This window comes from Echiichthys vipera, assembly GCF_963691815.1.
Source record: "Echiichthys vipera genome assembly, chromosome: 16".
Lineage (NCBI taxonomy): Eukaryota > Metazoa > Chordata > Actinopteri > Perciformes > Trachinidae > Echiichthys > Echiichthys vipera.
In genome coordinates, this window is record NC_139841.1 from 8,265,785 (window position 1) to 8,282,277 (window position 16,493).

Sequence of the window (16,493 nt, forward strand, 5' to 3'; positions counted from 1 at the left end):
TGCCCACTCTTTGTTGTAGATTTAATTCTAAATAGATAAAATACCATTTGCCCTTCAATCTAAATGCAATAACCTATAATGAAAATTCATTTACAAGTCAATGAATATATTATTATGTTTTGCAAACATATTAAAAAACGAAAAACTGAAATATGTCGTTTACATAAATGTTTGCTTTGCCACTCCACAAAGGCTCCAGTGCGTCCACAGAACTCCAGGACTCGAGTCCACATGTGGTAGAGTGAAGTGATTGGACAAAGTTTAGAAGGGGGCGCAACTGTACAGCCTCAAACTGCATATCAGAAAAAAAAATCATGTGTGAACTTTTTTTCTGTTGACTTACTTTTTTGTCTATAAAATTGCAAATGCCATGAGCGCCAAAAAAAGTAAATCTTTTTACAAAAACAAAACAAAGAGCAGGGATTCACCATTTTCTCTTCACATCTGGACACATTTGTGTTTTCAAAGTGCATTTGTAAACACCTTTATGACTAAAAACCCATCAGATGTTGCTAAATCAATATTTTATGCATGACCACCATGAAAGATGCATACGTGATTAAAAGTTAATGGATCAAGTCTAGAAAAGGCTGCATTGTTACTGCACATCTGTGACCGGGAAACAAAGTGTGTGTGTGTGTGTGTGTGTGTGTGTGTGTGTGTGTGTGTGTGTGTGTGTGTGTGTGTGTGTGTGTGTGTGTGTGTGTGTGTGTGTGTGTGTGTGTGTGTGTGTGTGTGTGTGTGTGTGTGTGTGTGTGTGTGTAGGACATAAATGCTACGATACATCTGTGAAACCTATTTACACGTGAGACTGTATTAATCACAGTATCTGTGTATCATGTTCCAGAGTTTGCCCGTTTTAAATGTGCACTGTTAGGTTCACATTGAGTGTGTGGTATTTATAGTGTTTGTCTTCAAAAGTTCCATAATGTGACACCAACTGAACAATGTGTTTAAGAGTACATTCATGTTTGGGTTTTGATTGTAATGCAACATATGCTAAATGGGATTGTATGTCTGTTATGCCATCTAGTGGCTACTCCTAAAAAAGACTGACCGAGATGAAAACGTATAGTTACTACTGTAACACCACTGTAAAACAACAGGCTGCTCTACAGATAGTGCGAGGTCTTGTACATTTGTTTCCGAGGAATAAATGTTTCTTTATATTCCTGAGCTGGATCATCTGAATATTAAAAATGGTATCAACAAGAGTTTGAAGTTAGTTATTAACATAATTTGTGTGTGGTTGTATTTTGCCCTTTGTAAGCCTGTGGAAAAAGTCTCCATGAAAAATGGAAGTTTGTATGTTTGTAGAAAAGATTAACATAGTTAACACAATTAATGTGTGAGCGCATATCAGTGTATCAGTTACACTCAATGTGGTACATTGACTTCACGATGTGGAGAACCAGTTTTCTGCTTTCGAATGGCTGGTCAGGAGTTCACAAAATCAGTTATTTCTTTGTGTGTGTTCATCATTTGTGCTCATGCTCAGCAAGACGTGTGAAACAGAAGTGTCCGTGACATCATGTGCTGCTCCTGCTTATGAGTTAGTATACTCTATGTGTGTGTGTGCGTCAGTCACAACATACAGTCTCATAGTGAGGCAGGGGAGCAGGTGTCAAAACGTGACCCGAGGCCACCCTCGCTGCAGCGGATCCCGTTACCCCTGCAGAGACTTGAGTCACATGGAAACACAGAGCTGTGGCAAATGAACAGACAGTCAGCAGCCTGGAAATGTCAGCTCAGTGCTGCAGCGGACATCTGAACCTGTGCAACATAAAAGGGGTTTTTGAATCATAAAGCACTGGAACATAGATATGCTGACAGAACGTATTCTAACACTCTGGACATGATTAAACGTGTCTTTTGTTGAGAGTAAATTAAAAATCTGTTTTAGTGCGCACATGCTCTCCTATCAACACATCTACGTAACTAAAATGGAAGTACCCTCTGTGCGTCCTCTGATTTTCTCGACAGCTGTTCATCCTATTGGCTTTACACTTGGCGTTTGGTGAGGACCCGAGGAAGTGCGGTGTTGAGTGCGAACTCCTAAGATTTAAAGGACATATTTATTTCAAGTGCCTTATGTACACAGTAGTGTTGGATGTTGAGAGGAGACCCCCATTAACCGTTACACCGCCCAAAGGCATGCTGGGTTCGGCTCGCTCTCCATCGCTCGCTACAGACCAAGAGAGACGGATATGTTACATTGTAGCAAACTCATCGGCTCAATCCAAACGTCCACCCTGCAGGGTTGGGGACTGGACCCTCACTTTTGTTGTAAGCACTGTGACCTGTTTACTGAGACTGTAAAGTCTCAAGGAATGATAGTCTGTTCTCTCGCTGCTGTAAAAACATTTGAGTGACAACTACAATCGTGAACAGTGATCGATGCAGAACGTGCCAGTGGATTTTAGGAGATAATATCTATTATAGACTTCACTTGCCACTTAAGCAATTTGCACAATCCCAACAAAGTTTAAACTCAAAATCTTCTGGACACTGTAAATTACATTTTATATAAAGTATAACCATAAAGATGTTAAAAGTTCAGAAATAAAAAAAAGACAAGCTCTCAGTTTTCACTTCAGACAGAAAAACAGAGGCATTAAAATGAAGAGCCGTGGATTCTTGATTCTATATTTGTGAACATAATTTATTTACATCATACAATGTATTCTTTATTATTGGAAGATTACGGGCACTGCAGTATATAAATAAAGACGTTTGTACAAACTTGCATAACTAAAGGGTAAAAAAACAAAAACACACGGATTAAGCAGCTGGACTAAAAATAAAAAACTGAAAATGATTGATAACCTACGAACACAGGTCTAAATCACCGCAGCAGTAAGCCTCAACATACACACACACACGCGCACACACACACACACACACACACACACACACACACACACACACACACACACACAAACACACACGGTCCAACACTCCCAACGATGTGCTCACATTAAAAATGGAGGGAAACATTCAATAGTGAAGTAAAAGATGAACATGTTAGTGGAGCTAAACCCTTTCAAAGGCAAAAATTAATACAAGTTTAGGCTACTTGTCATACAACACACAGCGTTAACACCACTTTTCTGGAAAACAGAGGAAACAAATGATCAACAGTCATGTGACTTCACTGGATGGTTATAAAGACATAAAAAGTAGGAAGTCGACATCCAGATCCTGGGCACAGAGCAGGTCACAGCATTCAGCCCGAGATCAACAGAAGGAAAAAAAAAAACATGTGTTTCTAGCGCCGCACGCACAGCAGGAGGGAAGGCGTATGAGCCAGCAAGAAAGGGCTAGCAACAAAGCCTCTTTAGCAATATGTCTGAGCTGTGTGCTGAGGGGGCAGAGTGGATGAGATTCCAGCGGCACAGAAGCAGTTCAGGTGGATAAAAACTAAATCAGGACGCAAAGTCTGACGAGGAGGGTTACAACAATAACAAGTTTGCTACTCAAGCCAGCAGAGAGCAAGCGTGGCTGAGACGGCACCATCAGCCGACAGCAGCCAAAGTCTGAGAGTCCAAACTCTTTCCAGGCAGAGTTCAAGTGACAAAAACAGCCTGCACAGCCATCAACAGCATCTTCCAAAGAGGGCAATGACTTTTTCCTCAGCAGTTTCCCTCAGTCACATCCCATGATATGGACCTCGCACACGCACATACAAGTCTCCAAAAAAGTGTTAAACTCACAAAAAAACAAGAATGAAAGCTGAAAATATAAATTAACTTTCATGCACTGGGGGGGAAAGTCTTGGATGTGTAGGAAACAAGGGGAAGAAAACAGGTCCTTCAGGAAGAAGGTTGGGCTCAAGTCCATTTCTTTTTTCTTTTTTTTTTCAAGCCGATTGCTCCCAGTGTTCACAGTCACGCTGAGAGACCTCTTCATATTCTCTGGATCTTATCAGCCACAACCACAGGGTTCTCTTTGCGAATCTTGTCAGCGGCTTCAGCTTTGTAGTCATACGGACAGTTATGTTTGTCGGAGTAGCGGTGAATTCCACAGAAGAGATTCCCACAGCGGCAATCAAAACCTGAAATTCCAAAGCAGAGGACAGACCAAATCAATAACAAGTGCTCACAGCGGCCAAACTTTCCTAGCTGTAGGCATCCTGGAAAAAAACTTGAAATGTGATTGTATTTGCCTTTATTTGTCCCTGGTTGGAACCACTCTGCTAACAAGGACCTCCCTGAAATCAAACTTCTGAGCTCATCTTTGATCTTTTCCTTACTTTTCTACAGAAGATTGGGACGGACTACTTACACTAATAATCAGTCAAAAAAAATGTAACGTCCCACTCGAGACACGTTTTATTTAAAAATGACTCTGCTATGATTATTAGTTTGTTTACATGAGTTTCCAGAAGGTTCAAAGAAAGTTAAATAATTCAGAGATGGAGCTGGAATGACTCTTTCTCCCTCATTTAGGAACTTTGCATCTGGCCTCGCCCCGCCAGTCCCTGCTGCTCACATTCCTGGTGCATTCTCTGTGAGCTGTAGGTTGAGACTCTTCTGTAACTACATTTAGCTTCTACCCCAAGTTGACGAGCAGGCCCAAGGCAAAAGAGTAACGTGCATCATCTAGATGACTAAACACATTGGAGAGAATCAGCCATAGGCCTACATGTTTGAGCCAGCTTCAGACAGGAGGCGACGGTGCACCTGCCATACCACGCAACACAGAACCCTGCAGGTGGATGGATGGACACAGACCTGGGGCTGCCCGCCAAGCTGACGTTAACGGTCCGCAACTAAGTAAAGTTTTGGCTTCCTGAACCAGGCGTCAGTCAGACCCAGACTAAGATGAGGAATATGTTAAGCTCGAAATCAGTGACTAGCAGACGTAACAGGATGGTGAGTGTAGTTAGCATTTTTATAAGTTACTGTTGTTTTTTAGCTTGTAACTGTCAGTGGCTGACAGCTATGATGGCAGTGTGTTTTCTCTAAGTATTAGAGGTTTCAGGTTTCTTTGCTGCTGTTGTGTTTAAGTTGTGCCCCCGTCCAATAGTGTTTCACATATAAGCAAGGGGTTGGTTTGTGGATTATTGACGTACCAACTAAAGCGGTGCCACTTCTTACCTGTAAGGCCAACCTTTTTGCGGCACATAAAGCAGCGATTCTTCTTGGGTTTTGGGGGCTCTGGGGCTTTGGACTCCTCACTGCCAGCAGTGGAGGGATGAGAGGCTGAGGATGTGGGCTGAGTCAACACTGGAGACGCACAAGAAAAACACGTAACTACACAATTATAGAAAAAAAAAAAAAAAAAAAAAAAAATATATATATATATATATATATATATATATATATATATATATATATATATATACACACACAACATGTGATGCAATACAATTTCTAGAGTTTAAATAACAACAACAATGCATATGAAGTTGATCTGTAAAATCAAGACCTAGATCTAGCCATACCCTCTAAATCCAACTCACCTGGCTCTGGGAGCTCTACTTTTCTCCCTGATGCTCCTTTCTCCTCACAGGACAGACTCATCTCAGTCAACTGTTGTGTTACAGACATGGCAGTTGAAATCCCACTGCAAATGATAAACGGGACAAGATGAATATAAAGAGTCCACAGGAATGACCCACTGATGAGGTATTCATGACTTGAAACATTTTGATAGCACTGAATATACAAATGAAGAAGTTTGTTAGCATTTTTTTAAATGTCAGTGCTGCTATACACAAAGTTGCTATGAATGGACAACAGTGTACTTTGGACTCAAACCACTTGTTGAGTACATACGATATGGTGTTCTCAACTTCCCATTTTAAAACTGTGCCCTCACAGGTTCCATTTGAAGGCAGTATAATATACCCTGGCTGATGCTCACCTGAGAGCCTCGTTGGCAGCAGCCTCGGCAGAAGCGGCGGCCTCAGCTGCCACCTCTGCAGCTGCGACTGCAGCAGCTGCAGCATTATTCAAGGTGGCCTCTAACCTCTGGATGGCAGAGGCCTCAGCTGCGGAGCCACTACTGCTGCCTGAGGGAGGAAATGTGACTGCATGTTATAGCCAGATACACAGGTTGGGGGTTAGTCTTATGTGCATGAGGATACACAAAAAACCCTGTGACTGACACAGCGGGCCTTACCCATAGCAGTCAACGTACTGACTCCTCCATTGTTCTGTCTTGACAGGTGCTCCTTGTGGCACACAGAGCACATGCCATTAGTCCTAGGGTTGCCATAGAAACCACAGCCATTAGCACATAGCATAGGAACTGGGCTCTGATTGGTCTCCTGTGCCATAGCGATGTCTGTCGCCTGGGGCGCTGACCTGGAGACACAAACGAAGACACATGCTGGAGTGAGTGTTGTGTGTGTGCAACCAAAATACAGAAATGATAAAGAGACCTTCAGAAATAATCGGCAATACTGAGTGGATTCACTCTGCACAAAGACATAGCCATCTACAGAAGTGGCTGAACGATTACAATATTTTCAGTTGTTCTAAAACAGTTTTCTAATTAATATGGAAACAGACCTTGATGCTCTCTAAAACTTGATTTTGATGTCAGAAGGATGATTTATTTCATTGACAAATATTTGTTTTCAGTGAGATATTAATTGACCGTTGTAAGCTTTACTTGCTGCTATAGTTATATCTAAGCTAAAATATAATTAAATACTAATCCGGTAATTGATTTTTATTATTAATTATTTTTAGTTAGTAAGGAAAAAGAGCCAGTTAGAGTATCGATAAAGAACCAAACTTATCAAAAGTATTGATAAAATCCTATGGATAGCCAATGATCCCTACACACAACCGAACGCATGATCCCTGCTGAGATAATAACAGGACTGAAATAAAAGCTATAGGCTGTAGTAACTAAAAGTTAATACCCAGAGTAACGCATTACTTTTGGTGGACATAATCAGTGAAGTAATTTAGTTACTTTTTAAAAGAGGCAACTAGTACCCTGTAACTAATCCAGCTGTTAGCTTCTGTGGAGCTTTAACTCACATCTAAGCAGGTTCATCAGCGAATGAGACTGCTCAGGTGCCATCACATGACCTGTGCGGAGAATCACTCAAAACAAAACGGTTGGGTGATAGGATCGCAACCTTTGTTTCAAAGGCGGTCTTTTGTGATGTATTCAAACCGTCTTCATTTTGTCATTCAAATTTTAGACAATTTTATTTGGGCAAAACACCCATTTGGCTGCTGGTTGCAACTTTTGAGAACTTTGACTTATTTTGTTGACTAAGGGTTGTATAAAATAAACATTCATACTCAAAGTTATAAAAACAAATGGTTTTGACATTACTGGAGAGACCAACTGTTTTGGTATCAGCAGCAGTGAATTAATTACAGTTGCAGAGTATAAAAAGACACAGCTATAATGATACCAGTCTGACAAGTTTACATCTTGACTATAAAAGCTCCTGCATACCTATTTACTCACAAATATGCCTGTGGGGGACATTTAGGTCTAAAACCTGAATGTTTAACTAATATTGACAAAATTACAGCATACTCACAGTTAGAACACAAGGTGTATGAGTCCTATCTTCTTTGGCCAATGTCACTCAAATAGACTTAAACTTGCATCAGACTCATAGATTTAAGGAGGTTGTGAGGATATCAGAAGAAGGCGGTTTATATTAATTGGCAAACATAGGGGAACCAAAAGAGAAGTATTCACATCACAAATGTCAGATTCTTGTGAACTGCTTCTGAGGCATCCTTCTCTCTAAGGCTGTCACAACACCAGAATTTTAAACGAAACAATGCTAGAATTTAAAAAAGCTTTGCTCGATACCATCGAATATGACTGAACACACACCGAAAGTTTGTTTTGTTTTTTTAGAGATTCAGTACTTTTAATATTATTGAATGGGGCTATCATTGTTCTGAAACATGTTGTATTCAAAAACCTTACTCATTGACCCAAAACTGTCATCACTTGACCGCTGCCATCAACTGCAGCGCTCAGTGCTCACATGGACCTGTGTATGGTGGATTTCCTCTGTCACAAGAGTGCAATGTGACACTGTATGAGAGAAGCACACTGCTGAGCTACCTCAATACAGTTGGGCTGTGACTGGGAACACGTCTATTTATAAACAACCTCGAGAGCCCTGTAAACAGCATCATGCCAGAACGTGTATCCTCGTCAGAGAAGGTTTCCTCATCAAAGACACCATTAGCTCTCTAAGAAAAACACATTAGGGAGACAGGGGCTGCCAAATGCTACAGTTAAGACTGTGCTGGCCGTGGGATTGGTGGGAACAGAGTACAACATTCAACACAGCACCTTTAGAGAGCAAAAAGGGCCGAGACAAAAGCCAAAATCACGTTGAGCTTAAGGTGAAGTTGTACCGACAACATGCGAACATCAAACTCGCCCTCAAGGCTCAATGACCTCCATCTCTACTTAGGTGTGCTCAGCGGGGGTGGCTTAAGGTGGACTGCAGTCCTCGGCTGCTTCCTCACAAACACTGGGCCACAGCCGTTTCACTAATACAAATCCACTGAGTCATGCTAGCAAGCTAATGGTGGCTGCTGACATATTTCTTTCAAAAGCTATGCTACACGGAACCTGGTAGGGTGAACATTATCACCTCTGAACCAAGTTATAAAAGCTTTTAGTTGAAGACAAACAACCAAAGCGCCGTTTGCTGCTGTGTGGTTTTGTCCAAGCGAAATTTAGCCACAACAACCGTGTGAGCAGGCTCTCGTCATCTCGCTAGTGTTAGCATGCTAGAGGTTAGCTACAGGGTTAGCACTGCTGTTGCTTTGTCTCATCTTTGTTTTTGTTCCCACCACAAACGAACCAAGTATCTTGACAATAACTTGTAACAAAGTGCATTTGCGAGTATTCCCATGGAAGATACGCGTGTGAATCAAAACGATGGACTTAAGCGGGGGGGAATAATGTTAAAACCTGGATGCAACACAGTTAGCATAGCCAACAAGAACTTGTGGTGCCGTTAGCAGATTAACGTGAGCCAAGTTGAACACAGATCTTCTTTATTTAGCCAACATTGGTGAACACGTAGGTGCTCTAAAACACCCACATACATTCATGATAATGCTGTGATAATCTTAAATGACCTAGGAGCTAGCGTTAGCTGCTCTAACATGCTAAAGTTTGAGTTAAAGCTTCATTTCAATTTACAACCTTCAGATTGAGGAAAGTTTTCGTCGACACGTGTGGACCAAACGGAACATTTCTTAAAACGTTTATCCTCGCTAGTTTACGAAGCCAAATTCACATTAACGACGAGGCTATTCACTTTCAATTAAAATGTGACTTTAAGATAGTTTACGTTCCTGTTTCACCGTTCACTTCAGAAACTTCCCAAACAACCACCGACGTTAGCTGACTAGGGCTTCACTCACGTTGGATAACTTACCTTCCGTGTCCGAGAAATGCTGTTCTTTCTGGGAACTTCCTTGACTGACGGAATAACTCGGGCTTTCTTGGAGCAAACTCACTAGGGCCGTCTAGGTGGGTCGTTGTTTGTGCCTCTCTCCTCAGTCTCCTCACACTAGTGGCTAGTATCGGTGACGTCGCTGATTTGTGGTGGCATCTGTTTTGTTTTACGTGATGCGTTTGCGTCCTCTTTTTCCGGCGGACGTCACGGAAATTGTGATGCTCCGATTGGAAGGCAGGGGCGTTGGAGTATAGCCACCAAATATTTCACAGGCTATTACAGAGCTTGCATCTTCCACCCAGTAGACAGACTTAGTTAAAAGTCAATACTCATGTAATCAGGAAGGGTCGACGTCTGTACACCTGTCTGTAGATCCAGTAACACAAGTTTTAGAGGATGCGTTGCCTTCAAATGTTCCTCGTAAGTTCCTAGCGTTGATTTCGAGTGTCATATCTGTATCTCCCCATGTACATGTCGATGAAACGGAACAGTCCTCAGTGTATGGGACTGTCACGGGTGGGTTACCGAACAGGGCTCAGGCTCAGGGCGAACGCATCTGTTTGAATACTTTTTTTTTAAACTACAGCGCTCAGGAAAAAGTGGGTCTTAAAGGGGCGTCTTTATCAGTTGTTTTTTCCCCCATCCTGATCAATTAATACTAAGAAGAAGAAGAAGCATTCCTTTATTAATCCCGCAAGGGGAAATTCAACTTTTTCACTCTGTTATTATATTATTCAGATTACACACACACAGGCCTGAAATACACACACATGCACAAACAGGACCTATATCCATGCAATTAATGGAGAGATGTCAGAGCGAGGGGGCTGCCAATGGATCGGCGCCCCAAGCAGTTGGGTGTTCGGTGCCTTGCTCAACAGCAACCCGGCAATGCCCAGGAGATGAACTGGCACCTCTCCGCCACCAGTCCACACTCCATTCATGGTCCACACAGGGACTCGAATCTACGGTTCCCAGCCACCAGTCACCTATGGACTGAGCTACTGTGGCCTATCTGCAATACCAATTCTGATCTGCTCACAAAACACAAGCAATTATATAACAAACCCAATGACACGCAACTATCAACATTCAAATGTCTCTACTATTATTATTATCTCCCTACTTCATTTGTTATATTGCTGCACTATACTATAGTATATACTGTTGTTCTATACTATATGTTATGTTATTCTATATTACTACTACACTGCACCTTAAATGTCTGAATTCCTTCACTATGGCTCACATCATAATATATAATGTTAATAAATAACATTGGCTCTTGCACTATATTCTGTTATATTTATACAGGCAAAGACTGAGTTACATTACTTAATCATATCATATATTAGTCTGGTGAACACTGTTTATATAAACACGTGGACTCAGCTGCTGTAAGGTATTAGGTATTAGTTTATTTAAAAAGGGGACAGTGCAATTTGATGAAACACATGATTATACATGGTTAAAAAAAGACAGAATCAGCCAGAAGGCTAGTTCCCATCTGTAGTCCCCCGGCCATGATGTGAAAAGGCAATAAAACGTACAATTTAAAAAAGAAGAAAAGGAGAGAAGAAAAAAGCACACAACACGTGTACAATGTAATACAAAATACATATTCGAACCCTTACTATACAATTAAGAAGTCAAAACATAACATTTTATCAAAACATAACAACAGGCTTATCTTTTAGTGTTGCCAGCTGTAAGTGTTGATAAGCCACATTTTCATTTTTTTGTAAACACAATACTGTCACTTTCAGCACCACTTACTTTACCACTTTAACATGTCACTGTGTCTTTCAAATACTCTTTAGTTTGTAAAGTTGTATCTAATAATTTTAGCTCATAGCCGTCCTGTTATAATATATGTCTGTTGTTATTGTTGTTCTATTCCAATTTGAATTTACTCCTGTTGTTTCTCTTGTACTGGTGCAACGATCAATAAACCTGTATCTTATTCAGTCATAGTGATCCATTTCCCGTTTCTGCCCATTGATCTTTTAGGACTTAAAAGCTGTTTGAACTTGAGATTAAAAACACAAAATATAGCTGCAATGTGCATGAAACATTTTTGAAGACGTTTGTCAGCAGGATAGATGTGTTTACAGCGTTTGGAGCGTCCTAGTTTGTTAATTAAGACCATAGGACACATTTTAGTCAGAAACACATTTAATATAGAAAATAAGAAAGCACTGGGCGTTGATACATGTATGTGCTTTTTTTGGGGCTGGGGTAAGTAATCGAAAAAGTCTATCAGTCCGGCTGCTGATTATTTACTAAGCCTAAATCGTGTAATCTGGGGTTATCGGGATTTATGGGTTTATCACATAGACTGTATAAAAAGGTGCAACAGGAAACACGGGTAAATGCGTCAATTCCGACTTTTTTTTATTTTTCTATTTTTTTACAGTAAGCCAGCACAGTTCTTTTTTTATTTTTTACTTTTATAAATGATGAAAAATTACGTTTGCATTATAAAATATGAAAAAATAACAATAATAAGCAAGACGTAACAGGAAAAGGAAGACAGAAAATCAACATCACGTGACCAATGGTCGTCTGGGGAACGCATTCGAAACACATGTGCTCAACCAATCAGATGCTCGGAGGTTTCCGGACTCAGCGAATCAGCTTGAAGCGAGCGAGGATTTAAACCCAGACGCCAGACCTACCGAATACAGCTCTCCACTCTCCATTACGGCTGCACGTCTGTCTGTTGAAGCGACGCATATTTCGAAATGGCTCTCCGAGTAACCAGAGTACGTACTTTTTCATGCTTTTTATTTCTGCTTTTCAGGTTTAGTCTTGGGAAGGAGTTTAGAAGAAATGTGCTTTTGTTTAATTTCTATTTTTAAATAGCTACTGCCTTAAAAGCCCTCGTGCGTCGCTCGGGGTTCTGCTCTCGTGCGACTGTTCCACAAGAGGCATTCGACTAAAGAGTCACCATTAGAAATGAATAACATGCAATTTAACTTAACGCTAAATGTTTTTTTTTTTTTTTTTGCAGAACCGCTTGGCTTCTACCAGGTCTGACCTCGGTGGGAAGGCCTGCTCGGTCACCGGGCCCACACTGAAGCCTCGAGCAGCCCTGGGTGAAATCGGAAACCTCAACAAAGAAGTAACGCTACATAAAAAGGCAAGAATGGGACGGAATGGCATCTTCTGACTAGATACTTTTTTTTTTTTTTGAGCGATTAAAGTTCAATTCAAAGTACTATGGTGCAAACGCACTAACGTAGCCATGCATTTAACATCCTCACTAGGCTTTGTGTGCTGATTAACATGAACTGTTAACCTCTTTGTATCGAGATGGTTCCACATCTGCTTGTTGCATATATGAATAAAACGTTGTATCCAGAAAGGCTAAAAGCTGTGCCCACAGGGCTTATGTTAAATAAGAAGCAAAAGGGTGTTAACCAGTTTGGTAACATGCCTGTCCACTGCCAATAATGTTGCCTTCTTAAAACTTTCTTTGCAGTAAGAAGGGGTGACTCTATGCTTAATGTCAGTGTCTGCCATATAGATAATGGTATAACGCCCTGTACATGTCATAGTCCAAGGAAATCTTAATTGTTTGCATTCAAAAGCCTAGGCTGTACCACGTAAGAGATGGAAATTTCACTTTAAATATTGGATTCAAATATTTACTGATTGGAAAAACACCTTCTACACTGATTATTTTTTAAATAATGATTTTTCATTTTAGAATGTCAAGACGGAGGCCACAAAAAAGACTGCCAAAGTTGTAAAGGCGGTTGTTGAACCAGAAAAGGTTATTCCTACTACACTGGTGCCTGAGGTGCAGGTGAGTTGTACGCATCTGACTGTTGGGACACAAGCCTCTTGGGTGGGGTGGGGCTTCTGTTTGTACTCGTGTTGAGATTTCCACCTTTTTCCAGGTTGTCCCTGAACCAGCATCCCCCACTCCAATGGAGACTTCTGGCTGTGCTCCTGCTGACCTCTGTCAAGCATTTTCTGACGTCATGCTTCACACAGCTGTCAGGGATGTGGATGCAGATGACTATGACAACCCCATGCTCTGCAGTGAATATGTTAAGAACATCTACAAGTACCTCAGACAGCTTGAGGCAAGCAGTGTTTAATTTTCTTAAAGCTGGACAAATCTTTTTGGCATCTCCTGCCTCCTCTTCTGGGGTTTAACCAGTTTCCTGTAATCTCAGGTTGAGCAGAACATCAGACCTGCTTACCTGCAGGGTCAGGAGGTGACTGGTAACATGCGTGCCATTCTCATGGACTGGCTAGTGCAAGTGAGCCTGAAGTTCCGTCTGCTGCAGGAGACGATGTACATGACTGTGGGAATAATCGATCGCTTCCTTCAGGTGAGTGACAGTTAAAGCATCAGTTCTCTGTATTAAGCTGGAACTATAAAGCTCACCACCCTGGCCTTCTGACCTACTTGATGCCACCAATTTTCTAAAATCTGCATGTGATTTCAACTCTCAGGAGCACCCAGTCCCCAAGAAGCAGCTTCAGCTGGTGGGCGTGACTGCCATGTTCCTGGCTTCCAAGTATGAGGAGATGTATCCCCCAGAGATCTCAGATTTTGCCTATGTGACAGACCGGGCCTACACCACCGCTCAGATCAGAGACATGGAGATGACTATTCTCCGGACCCTCAAGTTCCAACTAGGCCGCCCTCTTCCCCTTCAGTTTCTCAGAAGGGCCTCAAAGATTTATGAGGTTTGTAGCAACTAGATTCAGCGACTACCTTTTGCTTTTTTACCAGCGGCTAATGTCAATTCCTGGCTGTCTATCCTCAGGTGACGGCTGAGCAACACACTCTGGCAAAATACCTCCTGGAGCTCACGATGATTGACTATGACATGGTTCACTTCCCACCCTCAATTTTGGCAAGTGCTGCTCTGGCTCTGACCCTCAAGATCTTAGATGCTGGTGAATGGGTGAGTTTGGATGCCAGTGTCTACCACCTCCTTATTCCAACAGAACTAGAGGCTAAAACAGTGAGGCTGCTTAGATGTTTGTCTTTTTCTAAAGACCTGTAAGGCTAATTTTAAATGTTACAAATTGTGACAAGAGATGCCATGTTGAATGGGTTATCTGGATTTTTTTCGCTGCCTCTTCTAAACAAACTGTCATGTCTCCTCAGGATGTGACACTGCAGCACTACATGGACTACACGGCAGAGAGTTTGATTCCTGTGATGGCACACATTGCCAAGAATGTTGTGAAGGTGAATGAAGGGCAGACCAAGCACATGGTAAGTGTAATAAAAATCTAAAACTCTTCTCCCCTTTCCCTCAATGCTTTCAGAGACAATATCACCCTGTGCATGACTAGTTTACCTTGAATCAAAACATTTAACAAGGCATATGATTAAATACCCATCCACTTTACTAATGTCAGTGTTTTTGATCTACTGCTAACTTGAGCTCTCTTCTTGCAGGCTATTAAAGGCAAATATTCCACTTCAAAGCAGATGAGAATTGCCACCATCTCCCAGCTGAAGTCTTCAGTGGTGAAGGATCTTGCAAAGCAGCTCACCCAGTGAGATGATTTTTGGCACCATGTGCTGATTTGTACAGTTGTAACTTAAATGTGATTGAAGGCGCTGCCCACCAAGGACCATGTCGGTGGTTTGCTTGTTTAACCAACTGAATCGTGTATAAACTGACTTTTCAAAACATGCTACAAGTTTTAAGTTACTATTGATGGTTTTAATCTTAAAGTCTACAAAATGGCAGTTCAATTTTGGTAAAACACCTCGCTCTTTAGGGAGGTGAGCCATGTCACCTAATCAGACTTCATTTGTTGAATAGCTGGCTGAAGTCTTGAAAGGGTATCCTTGAGTGCAATGTTTTACCAAGTCATTAATTTATATCCAAGCTTATGTCTGGAAGTTATTTTTATAGCTCTAACTGCTGCCAAGCATTTAAACATCAAACTTGTGGCATGTTTAAAATGGTCACCAATAAAGGGGCCAGTGGATGGGTGTAGCTTTTAATGTTTTTTTTTTTTATCTGTAAAATGTACAGCAATACTTTTAACTTTTTAATTTTCTTAAAGCCTTTATTAAATGGTTCACACCAGAAATGTGCTCTGTCTTTACTCTTGGTCACCACTAGAGGTTGCTCTGAGCTTAAAGTTCATCCCACTGAGCTTCCAGTTCTCTGCCTCATGGGTAAACTTCTTTATAGCCAGGTGGGGAAATGTACCGCTGAGACTCTAGACGTTTTTCAAAGGTTGTCTGCCTGTAAAGTTGTGCTTTGCGGTCTCAACTGTACAAACCTCCATGCTGCTTACTCACATGTTTAGCTGCACTAAACATGTGCTTTCAGTTGAATCAAAACTTTTTTTAACCATGTTCTGTAGTTTGGCAATCATTGCACATTAATCGTTTACAGTTTTGTGCACAAGGGAAAATGTGCCCCCTCCTTCCAAACTGTTTACTGGAATATGGTTGTAAGTCTCACTGCCCAACCCCAGAGGATATAGTCTAAAATGTACTTTGAAATTAACACTCAAAAGACCCATGAACAGATCTTCATTTTGTTACAAGGACCCACATGTGAGGCATCACTAGAAAGCCCCAGATGTCCTTTAATACAGTACACTGGGACTGCATCCATGGTTCTTGAAATGAAGGCCCGTGTTACATCCCCCCCCAGAGGACTAATGCATTGCTGGTTTGTTTGACCAGTAAGTGTGTAGGCTCTAATAGGGCACTGTGTAATCTATGTTCCACAGAAGACATTTGACTTGTGATGTTAGGGAGAGCACAGGTGTTAACTAATAACGATGGCTCTGTTCTATTCAACAGCTGCAGTTGGCAAAGTCAGGGAATTGTTGCGTTTAATTAAATTGTTAAACTGGTTTTCCATGGATAACCTGCACGTGAAAAAACTTACTATACATAGATTTTCTTCCCGCTCCCATCACTTCCTTGTGTGCCAGCTAGCTTGAATGACTATAGTGTGAATCTGATTTGAATGCTTGGCAAATTTGAGCTGTGTAGTATGTTGGCTACATACTCATGCCGCACCATTGTTTTTCATGCTTCCATCCAGACATGTTAGTAATCAAATGCATTAAA

At 41.3% G+C, this 16,493-nt stretch overlaps 2 protein-coding genes across 2 annotated transcripts; one reads left to right on the top strand and one right to left on the bottom strand.

Annotated features, from left to right (window-relative positions):
* Nucleotides 1-2,641: 2,641 nt before the first annotated feature.
* Nucleotides 2,642-9,520, bottom strand: LOC310959188 (AN1-type zinc finger protein 5-like). Its single transcript, XM_083930449.1, has 6 exons — nucleotides 9,395-9,520; nucleotides 6,127-6,311; nucleotides 5,869-6,016; nucleotides 5,465-5,568; nucleotides 5,100-5,228; nucleotides 2,642-4,054 (listed from the first exon to the last, which is right to left on the bottom strand). The coding sequence occupies exons 2-6, from the start codon at nucleotides 6,281-6,283 to the stop codon at nucleotides 3,906-3,908; spliced, it is 687 nt and encodes a 228-aa protein (XP_083786575.1). The 5' UTR covers nucleotides 6,284-6,311; nucleotides 9,395-9,520; the 3' UTR covers nucleotides 2,642-3,905.
* A 2,639-nt stretch (nucleotides 9,521-12,159) lies between these two features.
* ccnb1 (cyclin B1) lies at nucleotides 12,160-15,332 on the top strand (the record flags this gene model as incomplete). Its single annotated transcript, XM_083929975.1, has 9 exons — nucleotides 12,160-12,180; nucleotides 12,429-12,539; nucleotides 13,128-13,226; nucleotides 13,321-13,509; nucleotides 13,603-13,761; nucleotides 13,886-14,122; nucleotides 14,203-14,343; nucleotides 14,550-14,660; nucleotides 14,847-15,332. 9 exons carry the CDS (start codon nucleotides 12,160-12,162, stop codon nucleotides 14,949-14,951), a joined length of 1,173 nt encoding a protein of 390 aa, XP_083786101.1. The 3' UTR covers nucleotides 14,952-15,332.
* Nucleotides 15,333-16,493: the final 1,161 nt, after the last annotated feature.

What these genes read in the sequence shown, in the direction of transcription:
- LOC310959188 (XM_083930449.1), bottom strand. Translation starts at nt 6,283, where the DNA reads ATGGCACAGGAGACCAATCAGAGCCCAGTTCCTATGCTATGTGCTAAT. An exon ending in CAGTACGTTGACTGCTATGG is followed by an intron (nt 6,017 to 6,126) that starts GTAAGGCCCGCT and finishes TTCCTCCCTCAG; the next exon opens with GCAGCAGTAGTGGCTCCGCA. An exon ending in CAAAAAGGTTGGCCTTACAG is followed by an intron (nt 4,055 to 5,099) that starts GTAAGAAGTGGC and finishes TTGGAATTTCAG; the next exon opens with GTTTTGATTGCCGCTGTGGG.